Genomic DNA, 20,418 nt, shown 5'->3' with positions numbered 1-20,418 from the left:
TTAAAGTAAAAGTTTTCACTAACTAATAATTTCTCTTTTTTCCCCTCTTCATGTGCCTTCAAACTTGCATTTTTGTTGTGCTTTCATTTTCCACTGTGCACAGAATTTTTTACTTCAGCTCACTCACATACACCCGTCATCACTGCCCATCCATTCTTTGTCATCCCATCTCACAAACTTGTCACTTGTCCCCGAGATCGACATGCTTTCAGATATTTCAGAGGAAGATCCATTTGAAGAACCCCTTCTTACCATTCCAGACATTTCAGAGTGCAATTCCATGGAACAAACATCAGATCATGATAAAACCAGAACAGCTTCACCAATTAATACGTTTGATACCTCTATGAGACCCCTAGCTAGTCGAGGCTCCCCTGCTGTTGAGGGAAGAATCCATGCAAATGACTACAAAAGCACTGAGTTGCGCGTCTCATTCAGCTTCTTCAGATGCCTTTCTTTTAGTTTCCGTTCACTGCTTGATGAGGATGGCTATATTACTTTACCTAGCCTTCCTGATGTTTGCATTTCTTTCCTCCCACCTGGCCTTCAGCACTATATTCCTATTACCTCTCCTTCTTTCATCCCCTCTTTTCTCCTTGTCTTTGTCCTGCTTCTGTCTGCTTTCCAGTCTATTCCTTTTTCACTCACATTTTCCCTTCCTCTCGCTCTGTCCCTCTGCTACCTGGAGCCTAAGGTGACTTCCTTTAGCTCTAATGGCAATGACCTGAATGACAAAGCAGAGGAAGAGGAGGTGTGTAATTTTGCTGCTTAAATGTTGACACTTGCACATTGCATTTATGCTTGTTCTCAAAAGGCTTGCTCAGTTTTGCACACTTCCTAGTTTAGAGGTGTGCCTATGTACGTGCCTGTAAATACATATATAATACACAAATGCACGTGTGTATATCTGTATCTTTTTAGCATTTCTCATTTGTGAAAAATTGCCATGGTGGGGTCAATAGATAGCTTATGGTTTTTCTGCCTAATTTCCTAAAGCATGCATAGTCTCATGGAATTCCACGGATACTAAGCTGCAGGTGGACTTGCATTGTAGTTCAAAATGTTAAAGAGCACATAAAACTGAATACTGAAAGTGCTCTGTGTAACAATAGAGATGTTATTTGATACTATTTGCAAGTTCTATTTGCACTGTCTATTGGTTTTAAAATGCCTGTCTCCTGCATGCATTGACTGGAATGCACATCTCTGAAGTTCTGTTTAGATCTGAAAAATGAAGTTCCTAAAAGCTGAATTCAGAAAACCACAGATACTTTAAAATCAGTGTTTTGATTTCAGATGTTTCAGCTCTACAAGGATGTGTGCAAAGCTGAGTCTGTCCAAGGCACTTTTTCTTTTTTACATGCTTTGATTAATCTCTAGCGGCAGTTGAGACGGATTTCATTCATTAGCTGGGATTGCAGGTTATGTCAGACTGTATCACTGAAATCTGAGCATTCTTTGGAATACACTGCTGAAATGTACAGAAGCCTCAGTCACACCAGCATGTTGCTCTGATCATCTGGAGTGGCTGACAAATTGCCTCCTTTCCTTATGTCTGCTGCACATGTTACAGCAATACCACTAGAAAAAGGTCTTCTATTTTGATCCTCAAAGAAAATATTAAACCAATTATTATAGAATCAAAGTGGAAGAGGATCTGTTTAATGTTTCATTTAGCAAAGTCTTCTAAACCAATGTACATATTAAAGACTTGCTAAATATGACACGATGCCATTATAATACCAGTCTAAGTATAAAATAATGAAAAACATATGATTTTAAGGTTTTCTCCATTTTTACGTAGTCTAATCCAATCAATAATTTTTACTGTAGTTACAGAAAATGCAACCCCAGATAAGTCAGAAAATAATATAAATGTTATATGTACCACATCATTCACACGGAATCCAAAATGCAACAGTATGAGCAGTAAATCCATCTTCAAATTTATGGATTTTGCACAGTGTTGACTTGTAAATGCATCTTTTCCTAAGATTACCAGTTGATATTTGTACTTGTAGAAAGATAACTGGGAAGTGGTTCACTTTTTAAAGAATGCTGTTCCTTAAGGCATTCAGAATATTTGGAGATGAGACATGAAGATTAGCTACAGAAAATTACCAACACAATGAATTGCAGTTTGAGAATAAATATATTCACTTAACAAGGGGTATATGTGTGTGTGTGCAAATAATTCATCCCAAGACAACAATGTTCCTAAAATTTAAGACAGTTTGTAAATACAGTGTTTAAGTGTTTGACTTGAACCCTAAACTTTTTTCCCAAAAGAACTCCTGGGTTAGATTCCATTTTCCCATCAATTTGTTAGACAATTTGAGTCACCTACCATAGAATTTATGCATATCATTTTTGTTTGTTACTCATTCTTAAATTTTCACCTGGGAAACAATAAAAAATACAGCAAGAAAGGGACACAGTGTGAAACTTCCATTTTTCATGCCACTTATGCCAAAAATTACTTCAGCCATTCTACAACAATGTAGGTGCAAGAAGACCCAAGTCGCTTAATTTCAGCATCTGGGGCCGAAAAAGTAAAGGTCTGTAAAATCCAGCACGCTTTGCAGCATTTACAAAGAGATGAAGCCTCTGTGTTAGTCTGTAAGCCAGTGTTAACACTTCCCTTTCTTGATAATTTGTCATGCGCTCACACAGGTGGAATGCGAAGAGGAGGAAGCACAGCAGAAGGTGCTTGGTTGTTCTTTTACAATTGAACCTGGCTGTGGCTGCCTGACTTGTTAGCACCCTAAATTTGCTGTGGGTTTTGTCTGAATAGTGCCTTTTCACCTCACCATTTTATTTCCTTTATTTAACTGTCTGATTGTAAGGGTCCTTTTTTATTTACTTGCTGCTGGTCCATTTTATGTTCTTTATGTTTTGTTTTGTTTTTGTTTCCTTTTTGTTTATGTGGCTCAATTTCACAGATCAGTTCCTTGAGAGTAGACGGGGAAAATATTTATGTCAGACATAGCAATTTAATGTTGGAGGTTTGTATGTAATACAAAAAGTACTGTCCATTCTCACGGGCTGCCAGGCTGCATGGGATGGGAGGTCACCTGCAGGCTGTTACGGTCACACTGCATGAAGTGCATGGGGAAAACCGGCTTGGAAATGCTGCATGTTACCATTCGAGTTTCTGAGTTTAAGCAAAAACCAAACGAATGCAAAATACCCACAACCAACCCTCAGCTTGAACACTGAGTGTAAATCAGTGTATTTTTGCTAAATGTTTCCAAGGTGGCAACTGGGAATAATAGCCCTATTTAGATACAGCAGACACATGGGTGCATTTCATAATTCTAAATAGATTTTTTTTTGTAGATTGCACCTCAATGTTTGCATCTTCTGTTGAGTAGTTTCCAGCTTTTGCCAGTTTAATCAGCCTTCCTCAAATACATTAGCTGAAGAAAGAGAGTTCGTAAGGGGCAAGCAGTAGAAGTATAGAAAACTAATTCTGGTTGTGAGACTGGTTTTAGGAACATTAAAAAATGATGCAAGGATCAGATATTCAAAGGGAATGTTTGGATATCTTTGGAAATATTTTCTGGGTTTTCTTCCTTTTCAAATGGAAGTAAATTTTGCTTCTTGAATGTTGGTTTTCATTGCAGATGAGCAAGAGCAAAGAGCTTTGAACAGTATGTTCATGTGTAGTGCATTGTCACTGAAGTAGAGATTTTTATTACAAGAATTTTTGTATAGATTGTTGATCTCAATTATTTTATCGGTCACTGTAGTTATTATTAGTATCATTTAAGTTGTGGTTAATAACCTAAGCTAGTAACTGAAGATACTGTAAATATCTCACTGCTGTCTTTATTTCATTCATCCAGATGGGGCTATAAATAATTCCCTTTGTCACAAAAACAGTTTTTTAAAAAATGATTGGTTTTGTTCAGTAATAAGGAGATGTATGGATCGCAGTAACCCAACTAATGTTTTATGGCTTTTTGCAGCTTTTTGATCACTATTGAAACTTTGCTTGTGTATAACTTACTGAAGCACTGAAAGTGTGCATTGCATAACTGTGCTTTGATCAAATCCAAGAAATGTGCCTTATGTCAAGCCAAGACAGGTCTTAAAATAATGATGGGATTGTTACAAGCTTCAGTGGTATGATAGAATGCCTTTGGCATAAGATTTTACTTACTCAGAAAACTTTAGGGGGACATATGTAATATCTCATTTGTTAGGCCAGGATGAAAAGTGGTCCTATGACAATACAAACATACAGAGTTGCCAGAAGGGGAGAGGTTCAAATGTTCAAAATGCATGAGGGTTTATCCACAAGGTTAGGAAATAGATGTGCAGCACCAAACCCTTACTGGCGCTGAACATGCAAGTGAAAAGAAATTAGAAACTATGGAGTTTGGGGTGTGGGTTTTTCATGACTTAATGTGAAGAATCTGTGCATTGCAATCACTGACAATAAAAATCCTAACCTCAATGGTAGATTTCAGAATATTCTGGTAAAAAGTGTTTAAAATCCTTGTAAAAAATCCAGATTCTATACCTACAGAATTATTTCTGATTAAATTATTTTGACAAAACTTCCTTAATGATTATGTCTGCATTGATAATATTTCACTTCAGTCTTCAGTCTTTTAGTTCTTTACTAAAAATGGATCCCAGGCTTAAACTTGAATATAACTATAGAATACTACTGAAAAAATATTCTTATGTTAGAGTGAGCATAAGCAACATGAGACTTCCTTGAGACCTGGAATGCTGGAAGGAGGACAAATTGTGAAAGCAGGGTGAAATCTGCTTCTCTCACCAAATCCAAGCCATTGTATTTAGAAGACAATTCATAAGAAAGCTAAGCATATATATTTTTGTCTGGCTACTAGAGCAGTTACATTTTGGCATAGCTCCTGAACCTTACTTCTGTCCTGTAGCTCGTACAAAGTGAAAGAATACCTTGTAGTTATTTGATTCAAGGTGCTGCAGTTTGGCCTCAATAGTCATGAGAAAATCCAGTTCCCCCTGTGGTGTCCCCTTTGGCACTGATCTATGGAGCTGCAATTTTGAAGATTTTCTTGGTACTGGCATGCACAAAAACTATTCCTACTTGCCTGTCTACTGTCAGGTTCTTAAAAGTAGAATTGGCAGGTAATAGGTTTTAAGTCTTTAAATCTGATTCTTCCAGTAAGTTTAAGCCCGCATGAGAGACACGATGATGTTGTCTCTCTGAAGCTAAGCAGGAGTTAGCTGCTTGGATATTTGGCCTTGTAGTAGTGTGTTCACAGATGTAAATATTTTTCATGAAGCTTGTAATAGCAAAAAAGATGCATTTTTATGCTCCTTGGGTTAAACTATTCTTTCTTATAGCTACCTTCAGTTAAGTTAGCTGCACAGTATCCTGAAATATTTGCACCTGGTTTTACAACTTTGAGGCGAAAACAAACAGCTCCTGGAAATTGTTGTTTCAAAGGACTAGTAGTGTCATGTTTTTGATGAAAGTAGCTCTTTGCTAAAACCATGTACAGCATTATTTTCCTTTGCTTTAAAATATGGAAGAAACAGTGCATGACTAAGACCTTCACTACAAAAACAAAACCAGAATGGTCCCTTATAGTCTTAAACATTTTTATTTTGAGGCACTACAAAGAAAGTCACCATTTCAGACACAAGGCACTTTTCTTGGCTTGGCTGCTTCTATTTCTTTTTTTTTTTCCAGTTAAGTTTGCTTTTGTTGTCGTGTTTTGTCCTACTTTGTTTTATGTTGCGGGTTGCTAGGACCTGGATAAGACCCAGGACGACTTACTGAAACACCAGGCTAGCATTAGTGAGCTCAAGCGCAATTTCATGGAATCCACACCCGAACCACGCCCAAATGAGTGGGAAAAGCGGCGTATCACACCTCTGTCCCTACAGACACAAGGGGTATGTCACTGCACACATCTGTCTGCATGCCTTCCCATACAACCCTCCGTGTAATACAGCAAATGCAGTTTGTCCTTCAAGTTAACACTTTATTTGTCTGATATAATATTTGTTTATACTAAGTATACATTAACTTTTTTACCATTACTGTTGGACCTGACTTTAAAGAGTGGGTGGAATTTTATTCTTCTCCATGAACAACTGAATTAGAAGAAAACAGAAGTGATGGCAGCATTTTCCTGTATGTTAAGAATATTTTAAATTTCACGCTGATTTACACAGATTGATAGAAATAATTTTTCAGTGACAGTAGAAGTTTTCCTTCCTTTTCTGTATCTTTATCTCTTCATAGATAGCTTGTGCATAAATACACACACAGTGTGTGTTTTGTTTCAGAAGGACTTTATGTGATCAGTTAATCTACAGTGTTGACTTCAGGACACATTTAATGCAGTTGTTAAAATGTACCTGTTTTAGTCTTTAAAAGTCTGTAAAATGAATTTATCTACTTCTCTCTACCTCTCCTTTCTGACTGAACCTTGAAACAGCAGAATACAGTTTTCTACAAATATCACCCACAATGCCTGTAGCAAGAAACCTACCCAAATTTCTCATGCTGTTGTGAAACTTTTAGTTCTGTTGGGTTATTAACTGTTTCTTTCATACAGTAGATGAGTACATTGGTCTTCCAAAGAAATCAGTTTGTTGTGTTGTTGTCCTTGTCTATCACTATGGTTCCCACCTTTCCTTCCTTAAATGTATTGTTGTCCTATCCCCTTAAATTCTCCAGCTTTCTTTTAGTCCACAGAAAGGTGAACTTTCAGTTAAGCAGGCTTGATGCTACAAAATTATTTTTGATAATAGGACTCATTATTTCAGTAAGATCTGTAAGCGATCTGAACTGTGAATATTTGCATACACAGAACACAGCAACTAACTAGGCATCACTTCTTTATTTTGTTAATTTGTGGTTACTGACAAGAAATTCCTCAAATTTCTGAGTAGTACCGTAATATTTCTACCTACAGTTGTATATGCCCAAGTACAAATGTTCATCATATTTTAAAACATTCATGACACAGTGATTCATTTAGTAACTATAAATGTATTTTTGGTTGAAACAGACATTTATGTAAAAGTGTAAGTTAATTTTTATTATGTGGTTGTGTGTATTTTCTGTGTTGATTTCTTTCTCTTGAAGTTGAGACCCCTGCAAGTTACTTTATATCTGGTGGTTCAGTTTGGTTTTTTTTTTGCTCATCTAGTATGTTCTGTCACTTCCAGATTATTTGGTTTTATGTTTAAGTATAGTGTATGTCTGTCTCATTTCCTGTTGATTTACACGGGCTTTATAAAATGAAAACCAAATAGAAAAAAGGCGACCACATTTTCCAAGTGAAAACACTGCCTGGGAAGGAGAAACAATGGAGTGCAATGCCATGGATTGCTGGAGCAAAACCAGAGGAACCCGATAAGGTGGCTGCCCTGAAACCTGCTGCTTTTTTGCTGTATCTGCTGTGGGCTAGCTTGGTGGCTTGAGCGCTTCTTTCTTTTTCTTTTTTTTTTCCCTTGAAGGAAATAACTTTTTAAAGTCAATACTGAAAGGAGAATGTTGAGTTGTAAACCAGGATTTCTGTATGTATATGTGTATAGATATACATATATGTGAATGCCAGCAATGTTTTACTTAAACATCAAACTAACCATGAAGTTCTGAATGGCCACTGCAAAGAAACCCAGTGTTTCATTACTGTTCAGTACTGGAAAATTACTCTATTTGATGTGTCTAGGATGATGGCAAGTCATGTATTTTCATTCTATACAGAAATAATTGCTTGCAGTTATTTGACACTTCACACAAGAACTTTTGCTTTGTATGTTCACTATGTAATGATTATTCAAATCAGTTATGCTGTGTAAGCAACTTCATTTGAAAAAGCAACCAGTTCTGAAAACGTCTGCACTCCTGTACCTCTCTTTTCATTAAGGAAAAGAGGGAGGTTTTGTCCTGGTAACATCTATGCAATGACAAGCACTCTAACCAGTGGGACTAGTAGAGTGTGATAGTGATGAGGAGTAGCAATTGTGATGTTGGTTTTTTACATCACTTTTGGTCTATTAGGTTAATGTGAAGCTGGCAGTACTATTTCACTAACATATATAAATATGAATTTGGGGAACTGTGTTTCCAGCCTGAATTATTTGTTGATGGATGCCTGTTAATCCTTGCCTGTTCTTTAGGACAAATGAGACTATAGCAGGGATACCACCGCTAATATTCTTTTTCTTCTTTTGCTTCAGCGAAAATGCTTACAAGTAATTTTCTGTGTCCTAGAAATGTTATTTTGGGTACATCTCATTTGAGTCACTATACTTCTAGATCCACCATACTCCTGCAAGTGCACAGCATCTGTGACTTAATTAAACAAAAACTGACACATTGATATATATTGCAAATAGGAGAAATATTTCTATTTTATGGATACTCACAATATTTTTTTTTCTTTAATCCATCCCCCACAGCTTGTAAAGAGTATTTAATGTTAGAGTCTATGACTGTTTACCAGAAGAATTTGTCAAGAATTTAAACACAGGTTGATACAAAATTGATGAATTTTACTATACATTTAATCCTTTTTACATAATGTTCCAGGGAACAGGGGTTACATTAGCAAACAAATTGTGTGACTGGGGTTTTCATTTTAAAAGACTGGAAGACCCAAAAAGTTGAAGGTGGGAAAATGCTAAAAGATGGGTGATATGTGCCTGTCTTTAAATATATATATACGTCTAAGGAGGAGCAGGGATAGAGAGAGATGCACACAGTCAGACCACCTACCACATAAAGATTTTGTTTTTCCCCTGTGGTTTTTTTTTTGGGTTTGGGATTTTTTTACCGCTTTGAGAGAGAAGAAAACAAGGTACCAGAGTACAATGAAAAAAGGATTATGAACATTTTTGCTTTTTGGTATAATCTGTTAAGAGATGAATGTTTCTTGGGTGGAGTAATCTAGGGAAAGAAAGTAGGAGTAAGGAACATATTCCCCTATTACATATTCAATGTTGCATGAAGGCAGATTTAAAAACTTGCATTCCTGTTAACTCTTCTTAGCCACCATTGAAATAAACTTTGAATTTTAGTGTAGGAAAAGAAAAAACCGAGTTAGGGGTTCTTTTTCTTTTCCTTTCTCTGTTCTTCTGCATGCCATACGCGTTGTAGTGTCCGTGCCGTAGCATGGTGTCACCTCTGTCAGTTCGTACTCTCCATCACCAGGGCTGCACTTGTGTGCATGGCACCTCGGCTTTCCTCTGGCACCTGCTTCTGGCATGATTCTCTGTAGTGCCCTCCGGGAAGGCTGAAATGTATCTCATGAAATGTTGTCAACATGTGTGTTATGTCCGTGTTATGTATTTGTATGTTGTTGGCTTTTTATTTTAACCACTTTTACTTCTTACTAGAGCTTGTGGGATGAAATCTGGAATAAAGAATTGTAGCCTTTTCAGAGGCATGTACCCACGTGAACTTTCAAAGTCTGCTTGTTATACAGATTTTTAGCCCTTCAGAAAATAGACCAGATTATGAACATATGCTTTAAAGCAATGTGTCACCTTTCATGTATGTTTGAAAAATACAAGTTTTCCCACTGAAATAGGAAAGGCTTTTTGAAAACAATTCTTTAATCAACATTAATTTGCTTAGGATATTTAAGTATTAAAAAAAAATATATATATATATATATTTTATTATAAAGAAGTAAGAAATATTTTAACATTTCAGCTCTGATCCAGCTGGGCTTTAGAAGGTATCAGAAATGGATTTTAAAAGGGAAAAAAATCCCAGTAGTAAATACGGAGTTAGCAGCTAAGTAAACTGTGCTGTTTGGGAAGTCCGTGTAAATGTCGATGTGTGAATGTCGATGTGCGAGTGTCGATGTGTGAATGTCGATGTGCTCCGTTCGCACGGTGTGCTGTCCCCCTGTCCGCGCCCCCTGCTCCTGCCGAGCCGCTGCCTTTGTCACGTTTCTCTCTTGCCCAACCTCTCCACTGTAGGTGGCTGCCGCTCCGTCCGCTGCTGTCTAATTCTTTCCTTTCCCTTCTCTGACCCGTCTAGAGCCTGGAAGAGGAGATAACCTCCATTTTGTTTAGTAAGGAGCGCTTCGGCGCCGGCACCAGCGGGCCCTTCGCCGCCGCCAGCCCGGGGCCAGCAGAGGGCGCTGCGGGGGAGCAGACGGGCGCCGCCGCGCCGGGGCCCCAGGTGCTGCTCGGGCGCGGGCCGGGCCCGCCGGGGACGGGACGGATCCCACAGGGACACGGACAGGGACAAGGACAGGGACGGGTCCGGGCTGCTCCCGTACGTCCCGGCCTGCCTTAGAGCGGCGTGCCTGCCTCAGAGCGTAACTCTGCATCTGCAGCACGCCAGAAGCAGGGAGGAATCAGTGCTTGGCTAGGATTAAGCTCCGTAGGTGCTGCGCTAGGTAAACAGCAATAAAAGCTAGGATTAAGTCACAGATGGTGTGTTGATTTTTGTATTCTTTTCATTTGGGCTCTTAATTTTGATGCAGACTGTTCGCTAAATGTATGTTCGATTAAAAAAATCTGACACCTTAATACGTCATTTACTGCGGGCTTTCAGATAGCTGTCATTGCTTTGTTATGGAAAAAATACTAGTAAAGCTGGTTTAATAGCATCCTTTTGGCTCCAAACTGAATTCCTATAGGACCTTCTTTTGTAATCATTTATTGCTCTTCTGACAACACACTACCCTAAGCAGTCTTCCTCTCATTGAGTTGCATAAAGTAACAGACCAAAGACAAAAAACTAATAAAACCCTGCAATAACACTTTTTAACTTTTTTTTTAATTATGGCAAACTGGTAGTAGAGCATTTCTTTTTCTGTTTAATTTTGTTTAATATTATTTATTCTTAATTCTTGATTTAACTGAGAGAAATAACTGCCTCGATAGCATCACTGGCTAGTACATTCATGCTTTTTATTTTCAGGCTTTCATAATTCAATTCTTACACCAATAATAAATTCCATAATTCTTACCTACTTTTGATTGAATCTTTAGATGAAGAGCAAGGCAACTAGCATCTTGCAGTGAATATGTAGCATCTCTCTAGTATCTTGTGTATACATTCTTAAAAGCTTGCTTGGAGGATGTTGCACTGTTGAAAAGGATTATGCATTGATTTTTGTCCTCTGATTGCTTTTTGTTTCACAGAGACATGCTTCCAGAGCAGAAGGGCCTTGTACTGGAGTCAGCGATGCTGATAAGGTTCTGCAGATTTTTTCCGTGACTAAATTTGGCTCTAACTCTTCCGATCCATCTTCATTCTTTCCTTCCTTCTTTTTTCAGTTAACCATCACAATCATCTTTTGTCTTCCACATGACATGAACCAGCTATCGGCTAATTTTATTTTCATCATTTTAATTTATTCATATGCTCTTTTTTTGTTTATCCTCATCCATGTTTTTTGTGCAGAGTTCACATGAGACTCTGGACATAGTGGAGGAGAAGAAGCAGGCAGAGTTTGGGATAGAAGAAACACTAGTCGTAGACGAAACCAACAAAGGGAAAATGCAAGTTGCCACTGATGCTGGGGAGACATGTAAGGTGGAGCACGTGTCAAAAAAGGACTCTTCATCATTGCCATCAGATAGTAGCAGCAGCAGCAGTAGTAGTGAGAGTGAGGATGAAGAGGTGGGAGAATACCATCCACATCATAGGGCAATTGAGGAAGTCATCAGGGAAGAACAGGAAGAAGAGGAAGACATGAAAAGGAAAGAACATGAAGAAAATACTCAGCATGTGGAAGCCATACCAGAAGGCAGTAAACTAAATGTACCAGTTGAGCACACACAAGTTACAGCTGAAGATTTGGTCCAGGAAAATACAATTACTGTAGCTACAGAAGAGAAGAATTTGTCAGAGCAAATTAAGCAAGATGTAGGTGAAGAAAAAGAGGAGGAACAGCTGAAACTCAATGGAGATGTGTCTCATGTTGACATTGATGTTGCACCACAATTAATTTGTTGTTCTGAGGTAAATGGTAGAACAGTATGACAACTAGATTAAGCAGAGATATTTCTTGGGCTGAAAATATACCTGCCTTTCTTCTTCTCCTATTCCTCCACGTCTTCTGGCATCCAACAAGATTCAGATCATTTGGAAGGGGAAACCATTGATGAGCAGTGAAATTCTGTCTCCCTCAGTTATGGTTTCTGACTTTTTGCTAGAACTGAGTGAAAATCACCAGTAAAGGCAAACCTTCCGAAGACTGAGATCTCTTTTTTTTTTATCTCCTCCATATTTTATATGCACATACGTAATGTGTATTTATTATTTACATGTTTCCAGTGTTTTAAGTCTTGTCTTGTCTATTTGTCAACTGTTTTTGACAAGTCCATGACATGTAATTGTGATTGGAAAACTATTGCAAATTGAAATTAGAAGGCACCTATCAGAATTTTTTTTCCTTTTTTCCCCGTACTCACTCACTACTTTTCTTGTCTTTTTGCCCTCCTTCAATAAAACATTATGGATTTGTAGGTTAGAATATGTATGGCTAGAAATTGCAGAGGTGAGAGCACTGCACTGTTAAGTGGTGAGGCTCGTATCACTATGGTTCCATGAAGTCTTCTAGTGCAGTAGATGCTTAGGGAGCATGCATGGGTTCCTGTCACAACCACTTCTTTTAAGCCACACAAAGCTGGAGAGTTCATTACTGGGCAAGTGGTAAAGAAGCAGAAAGGGAAAAAATGAAAGGCAGGCATGTATGTCTCAGTAAATTTGTCATGATCTTCTGCTGAGTTTTTCACCAGTTCGGTGAGTTTTTGTAGTTCTCTACCTGCTTGTTCTTGTAATGGTGGCAAATTTTTTTTCTTCACTTTTTTAATTGAAACAACTCATATTCTTTCTTTTGTTGTCTTTTGCATACACAGCTGTTCTGATTAATGATGTGAAAGAATTAGTTTATTAGACTTTTAAAATTTGCAAGTTCCCACACTTCCTAAAAGCATAGATAGTCTGGAGAAAGGGGAAGAAGTGCTGCTGTGTGTGCAAGCCTGAAAGGGTGTTTGGGGTTTTTTCCTGGGATTTTACCTTGTGTGTATTCAAAATCAAGATAGAAGCTAAGAAAATATATAAGAAATTTTCTTAATATATAAGGAAATATCAAAAGGCTTTAGTTCTTAAATCTAATGAAAATCTGCTCCAGTAAGATAAGTAATGAGTTCACTACCTTACAGACCCCAAGTTAATTGCTTTATTTGTGATGTTGATGAGAACATCACTAGTTTACTCTAAATTGTTGAAGTAGCTTTTTAGAATGTTTGCCAAAAGAGGTCATTGATTTAGAGAAAAATTTAGACTGCTTAAGATCCAGTTTGCAAAAGCTTTTCTTTTCCAGAAGTAATACATATTAGAAAGTTAATGGAATTTTTAGTCCTGATTTGCAGACTGACGAGTGATAGGTATTTTCCCAGATTAGTTCTAATACAAAGTTTATCTGTCTGATCTAGCTGTCAATTTCTTTATGCAAACGAAGATTTTTCTTTTTTTCATAGTCATGCTTTTACACATTTTCAGTACATGTTGCAGCTTTGTTTTAGCAATTGCTCTTTGGTATGTGCTGTTAGCTGAAACACTGAACTTTGACAATGTTATTAGGAGATTAAATTTTCTTACAGTGTTATGGATATCCTAGAGGGCTGATGTATTAATCTTCGTTTCATTTTGCTTATTTATTGCATGCTTTTTGTATGGGAAGTCAGTCAAATACTTGATCTTACTGTTACGCTTTCCTTGAGCTTTTGGTTGTGTTTTCTTGGTCCATTTTACAAAACTTCTTCTGTCTTTTGAATTGATTGTTTATTTCTCGCATCACAGCCTCCAGTAGTGAAAACAGAGATGGTAACCATTTCAGATGCCACACAGAGAACTGAAATCTCCACTAAAGAAATTCCAATTGTTCAAACAGAAACTAAAACTATCACATATGAATCTTCGCAGGTATGCTGATGGGTTTGTTTGCAATCTTATTTTTATTACAGTTATGTAGATCAACATAGATAATGTTCAAAAATGCTTTCCAAAAGCATTTTTCCTAGCAGATAAGATTATACTTTGGCTATGAATTAGGTAAGTGAAGTGTTACAAAACCATATTACTTAAGAAGTTTTAATGTTCTTTTGTTATATAAAGACTTAGTTACTGACTGCAAAAGTATAACTCACTTTAATCCGGTTTTGAAACTTGATTAAAATATCTCATTTCTCCTGAAAGGAACACATAACTGTGAGCATGAATTCTCCACAGGAATGGGCCATAATAATAGCCATACCTGACTCTGTAAACTTGCCTGGCTTCTATTTAGATTTCAGTCCTAGCTGAATTAAAGAATGTGTTTAGCAAGAAAACTAGGCTTTTCTCCTGTGAAAACAAATTTTTTAAATGCCAATATACAATAATACCTTTTTTTTTTCTTATAGCTTGATGGCAATGCTGTTGGTGATACTGGTGTGCTGGTGAGTGCACAGACAATTACATCAGAGTCCATTTCTACTACCACAACTACACACATCACAAAGGTAAATTATATTTCATGTCTTTCTTGATTAAAAAGACACCAGACCCTCAAAACACAATTTTACATGAAGTTTCTTGTACATCTGCTAATTTATTGAGGAAAACTAACTTGAAATGGAAGGGATTCATTCCAGGCATGTGTGAGAATTAAATCTTTCTGCACAGATTTTGAAGGCAGAAGTACTAATAAATAAGCAGGAATATCTGGGAATAGGACATGGAAAGGGGGAAAAATATGACAAGTGTTTTTTCATATAGGCCTTATTTCAGTATTTCACAAATGAGTATGTAACTAAATTTTTACAGATTCGGTCCTGTCCTCACCCACTGATATCCTACAGAATCTTTGCTAGTGTAACTAACTTGTCTGAGGTCCACTGGAGACCTGTTAATGACACCATGATAAACTGAAACAATGTTTCCCAGACTTCCCATGTGTTCATCATCCTCGTGCTTATGGGTTTAGGGTGTATTTAAAAACAGATTGTTCTGTTAGACAGCTTTGCAAGCGTGTTTGGATGCTGAATTATTTCCTCTGCATTCCATGCTTTAAAAGGAAAGGAAAACTCAGGGTTAACAGGACATCACATCTGTTTCATGGAAAACATGAAATGTGATGTTTCATGCCAGAGTGTGTTAAAACTACCAAAGCATGATGATGATTGTTGTTATTGCTAATTTATGTAAATATTTCTCAGATTTTCGGCATGTCTAAACAACACAGTTTTCAACTCCTCTTTGAACTCTTAGCATCTTTTTCTAAGAAAATTATAGAAAGCATTGTTTAGGGTAAAGAAAAATGGAAGAGGGAAACAAACATTTTTATTTACAACAAGACAGAATTGAATAATAATTCACTGCTCACTGGATCTATTTTCTAAAGATTTAAATATTCTGAAGATTGAAAGTCATATGCACAAAATGATAGTGGAAGAATAATATTGGAAAGTGAGTCACATGAAATAAAGTAAGCTCAGAATTAAAAATACATATGTTAAAAATGTTATAAAGACTAGTCAACAGATCCTTTTCAGACTCCTGCTCCTTTTTGGAATCATTAAGGCACCATCATTTTAGGAAAAAATCTTTATTCAATTAATTGAATCACAGTTTTGACTGGAAGTGTACATTTTCTTGTCAAGTCCAGATGTCAAATAGTCTTGCTTCTTGGAAGCAATTAAAGAAAATGGTTTCAGTCTTGTCTTCTACTGAAAAATTACTGGAATTACCATGATGCAGCAGAACCTTATATCTTTTGAATTGATGATAAACAGTTAGTAACAAAATTATTTGAATTATCTAAGCTGACTTTTTATTTTGCATTGCAAACTGTTCATTACTGATGAAGGGACCTTCCAAAATAGTTTTAATATTCTAATGATGTTCCTAATGGAGTCATCTTGGCTCTTCCCTTTTCAGTGTATCTTAAGTAGTAGTTTATTCTTTTCTCATACTCAGGCTGATTTAAAAGGCAAATAATGTTATTTTGTGAGAATATTTTATCAGCTGAGGTGTTTTAATCATTAGAATAAGAAGTGAAGAAAAAAAGCACAAAACTGTTCAGCAGCGTGAAATTTGTTGAAAATATCTGATAAAGGTCCTTGAATGACAGAACTGAAAACCACATTATCTTTGTATTTAATGGAGACTATAATAAGACTTTGGAGAGGCCCATGATAGATGGGTTGAAATAAAAGACTCTTGGAATTTCCATGTTGCCAGACTTATATGGCGAAAAAAACTGAAATTACAGTTTACCAAAGATGGGCTCTAGCCCATCTTAATTATGGAGTAATAACAGGAGTAATTCTCTATTGCTTGATTTATATCAAGTTTAACAGTTGCTAGAAGGTGACCAACTGCATTGCTGAAAAAGGAGAGAATGATTTAGCACTGAACACATTTACTACTGATGCAACTCAGATGCAGAAATGTGTTTGCTTCAGTGCAACAGAAGGCTGTGCTTTGTAGAAATATGGAATAATTACAGGGATGTTATTCTGTTTTTTTTAATTTTTCTGACATCTGTAGATGGTAAAAGGTGGAGTATCAGAAACAAGAATTGAGAAGCGCATTGTCATTACTGGAGATGCAGATATTGACCATGACGAGGTGAGTATGCAAACTTAACACTTCAAATGTGGGGTTTGTACTCTGGTGAGATCTAGATGATGTTTCAGAAATCTGAAGTAAGGAAAAGGTAGAAAAAATGGAATAAAACAATATAGAAAGAACCTGAGACTATTTATTGTGGCATAGTTATTAAGCAATTGTGTTTTGCTATTAAGAAGCCTTTTGAATATATGTGAAAGAAAAACAGCATTTGTAAGTTTGCATCATAGATCGTGTGAATGGTTTTTTGCTATTTTTAGAGGGATTACTCTTTTTGGAAGAGACCCAGTTTATTTAGTGCAGCTTTTGTACTGGGAGGAAAAGCATTACTGAAATAATCTTATTTTGATACGCTGATCTGGATAGATGGGAGTCTCTACTGCATTGTTTCAACAACATCTGAATGCAGTGCTCATTTTGATTGAAAGCTTTGAAATACATTAGAACATTAACTGCTTGAATTTAAAAATTAGGTTTTGGCCAGTATTTGTAGAATTATGTGTAAAAAATGTAATTGTTGATGTGCTGTAATTGTATGATGTGTTTTTATCTCCATCAGTACTAAATCAGTATTTTACAATATCTTAGTAACTAAGGCTAAGATCACTTCTACGTGCCAAATTAATAAGGCTGAATTTGAGCACTACACAGGAAAATAATTGAGAAAAGTCAATTATCTAGTCTTTGTAGTGATGATTACACAGGTTTTTTTTTCATCTAAGAAACTAGAGTAACAAAGGCAATCAACAGTCATTGGTTAACACAAATGGAAGAGCCTACCTTGCAGTGAACACATTTCTAATTTTGTGAAGGCTTCGCAAATCAGCATAATAGGGTTCAGTTTAACTTATGAATTGTAATATAGCAAGAGTTTTCAAGGAATTTATTTTCATGTTTTGATTTGTGTCCAGGAAGTGTCTTTTGGCAAGTTGAATCTCTTCTTGAAATCCATAATTAAATGACATGGCTGCTTAGCATCAGGCATGGATGGATCTTGTTTGCCTTGACACACAGTGCACTTCAAATGTCTGGAAAGGTCACAAAGTAGCTTTAGTATACCAGACAATTCTCAAAGCCCTTCTTTAAGTTGGGATAAGTGAATAATGAAGCAAAAAGTGAAATTATAAAAAAGGAAATACAAAATACAATTTTAATCACTGTTTAAAACAGCAGTGAGCAGCTTTTAAGAGATTTAAGAAAGATCTACCACATTTTCGTAAGTGAATATGGAGTTTTCTTAAATGCCCAAACTAGATGCTGGATGTTTTTTATTTTGTCTGTTAGCTCCGTATATATTAATACAGTTTTCAACAGGAAAACAACATTTCAGTGTGGATTTTCAGAATAGGAATGTTTTTATTACTTGCTGTAATTTACCAGATAGAGTCTTAGGGTTTTTTCATTGTTTATGGGTTTATGGTTTGATTGCTAACAAACATCAAATGTCAATATTGTACCAATGCATATCATGTGTCCTGTACATATTCCCTTAATAGGATTTCAAATTCAGTGTCACATAATAGTTAGGGTGCTGGTGTTTTCAATCTCTCTTCAGAGTTAGTTATATCTTCTCTCACTTAATACCTGTAGGTAGCTCAGGAAATAGTCACTTTTCTAAATTATGATAAACCTTTTTGTTGCATTATATTTTTATTGCTCCTTCTAGTATTTTGGGCGGGGGGAGGTTTAGTTGCATTTAGTTGCTTCTGAATACCTTCCCATGTTTTCTGGTTTGTTTTTTTTTTTCTTGTGTTAGGTTCCAGCAGTAATACAGCTCACTGAAATAAGATGTGTACTAAGATGTGGGCAAGAAAGAGAAGGCCCCAGGTGCTATTTCACCTGTGATGATTCAGAGTGTGCTCTTATGTGGTTGACTATGATGCAGAATAAAGTATTACATTTCAGTTGGAAGGGACTTATGATGGTCTTCTGATCCAACTGGCTATATTGGTACATCTCTTAAATGATAAAATTTCTTAAAATGGGGAGGGATTATAAGCAACTGAATGATACTTGCATTTACACTTCCTTGAATTAAGCTAGAAAAATTTTTCTTAAACTAGTACAAGGAGAAAAATGTGCTGAGAAATTTATTATGATCTTAATCCAGAGTTTCAGTACCACATTTAGTCTGCATTCCAAAGTATCTTTCTGTTTTGTTCAGGAGACTGAAGGGCACTCTTGTTTTTCTGTACTATCTTAAACTCTTCTTAAGGCATATTTGTTAGATCCTTCACAAAAGTTCACAAAGTTCTGTGATGTAGAAATACTTTTTTTTTTTTTTTTTTTTACCTGAGATGAGCTAGAAAGTTATCTTAAAACTTTACGTTTACATGTTACTTTCTGGAAATTTTGGTAAAATTTTAACATAGTGGGGGGGTGGGTTGGTTGGGGTTTTTTTCTTTCTTTCTTTTGGGTTTTGGGAATTGGTTTGGTTTAGGGTTTGGTTGATTTTTTTATCTTTGATCTCAAGTTCAAGTTTTTTACCTTTTTGATCTCAAGTTCCTCAAGGAGTTTACGATTCTGAAAAGTTATAACCAAATTCTCCAAAGATACTCTCCCATTCTCTGGCCCCACATGAATGCCCTCTTGGTTAAGTTCCATATTTCAAATATGTTTGCAGGCCCTGGCACAGGCAATCAAAGAAGCCAAAGAACAGCACCCTGACATGTCTGTGACAAGAGTGGTGGTGCACAAAGAAACTGAGCTTGCTGAGGAAGATGAAGACTAAAATAAAAAATGCCCTCAAGCAAATACTTCAGGTAAGCTTATGTAGGTAATTAACACAGGAAAACATGGCATCAGTTTGCTGTTGCATTCATGTTTTTTCAGCTGAAAAATATCGGTTGTCTTTAAGATAGGAATTCCCAGAAGGGTGATTTGAAACAGGTGCTAATGGAAGACTATTAGTATAGGAATTTTTATCTTAGGTCTAATCTGACATTAATTTCAGTTGCAAATGTTCCTATATATGTCTCCCAATTTTGTCACAGTACTCACACAGCATTTTCTGCAATGGCTGATCAAGTTGTTATAGTTTATATTGAAGTGGGTTTGAGCTATTTCTGCAAAATATGGGGGATGTGTCACACATCTCTGTTTACCTGCACAATTATAGTTCTTGCCTAATATCTTGCTTGTTTAGTGGGAAGACTGTGTAGTTTTCAGTAGTGAAGGGGCACACTTGATGTTTCAGTTTAGTCAGCTAATCCTTAATCCTAAACACACTGAAATTTTTAGCCTTTTATCATTTCCCAGTCAAGAAGGTACGTGTATTGGAAGCTCAAATTTTAAAGCCCTTTATCAGTTGAAAAAGCTGTTTGAAGTCATGTTAATTTATTAGGCTCTCCTTTCTAGGTTGAGGAAAAAGAAGGAAAGGAACACAGTACGGTTCTCCTTCATGTATTCAATAGAAGGAGCAGGATGAACACTGAATAAATCTGCCCTTGCACTCATTATAGATTAATGTCTTAAAGCTCTGTAACCATTTGGGGGTGTAAAGCTTCAGATTTCCTGTGCTTGTCATGCTCTTGATATGAGACTCAAGCTTCAGGTTTTTTCAAAATTGATGTTTTTGTTCATGGTAGCTTCAGATCCAAGAAAAAGGTTTTGTTAATGGATAAATGGGTATATCAGTGGGAGAGATTTATAAAGAAATGTAAAACCCAGTGGTTTAAATCTTCATTAGGAGACCTCTGATTTTTTACTGACCAGCCTCTGTATCTAGCTAGAAGAGCAGCGATGTTATTGGAAAATCTCAAGAAGGAAAATTGTTTTAGTACAACTTTGAGCTTTTAATATGCACTTTGATC

At 36.5% G+C, this 20,418-nt stretch overlaps 1 protein-coding gene across 9 annotated transcripts in view; it reads left to right on the top strand.

The window, feature by feature from the left end:
* Positions 1 to 19,368, top strand: part of EPB41L2 (erythrocyte membrane protein band 4.1 like 2) — a 105,211-nt gene extending 85,843 nt beyond the window's left edge. For 2 of the 9 annotated variants that reach the window (XM_041423974.1, XM_041423973.1), the window contains exons 14-23: positions 2,943 to 3,005; positions 5,755 to 5,901; positions 7,273 to 7,377; positions 10,013 to 10,156; positions 11,128 to 11,181; positions 11,390 to 11,950; positions 13,796 to 13,918; positions 14,398 to 14,496; positions 16,526 to 16,606; positions 19,230 to 19,368. In XM_041423974.1, the coding sequence (XP_041279908.1) occupies positions 2,943 to 3,005; positions 5,755 to 5,901; positions 7,273 to 7,377; positions 10,013 to 10,156; positions 11,128 to 11,181; positions 11,390 to 11,950; positions 13,796 to 13,918; positions 14,398 to 14,496; positions 16,526 to 16,606; positions 19,230 to 19,337 (1,485 nt within the window). In that variant the 3' untranslated portion in view covers positions 19,338 to 19,368. The remainder of the gene's footprint in view (positions 1 to 2,942; positions 3,006 to 5,754; positions 5,902 to 7,272; positions 7,378 to 10,012; positions 10,157 to 11,127; positions 11,182 to 11,389; positions 11,951 to 13,795; positions 13,919 to 14,397; positions 14,497 to 16,525; positions 16,607 to 19,229) is intronic. The other 7 variants (XM_041423975.1, XM_041423979.1, XM_041423976.1 and 4 more) reach the window with 7 other exon arrangements.
* Positions 19,369 to 20,418: the final 1,050 nt, after the last annotated feature.

The sequence above is a fragment of the Onychostruthus taczanowskii genome, unplaced genomic scaffold (assembly GCF_017590055.1).
Source record: "Onychostruthus taczanowskii isolate IOZ18803 unplaced genomic scaffold, ASM1759005v1 scaffold8, whole genome shotgun sequence".
Classification (NCBI taxonomy): domain Eukaryota; kingdom Metazoa; phylum Chordata; class Aves; order Passeriformes; family Passeridae; genus Onychostruthus; species Onychostruthus taczanowskii.
Note: the sequence above shows the minus strand (reverse complement) of the source record. Positions and strands in the feature narration are given on the sequence as shown.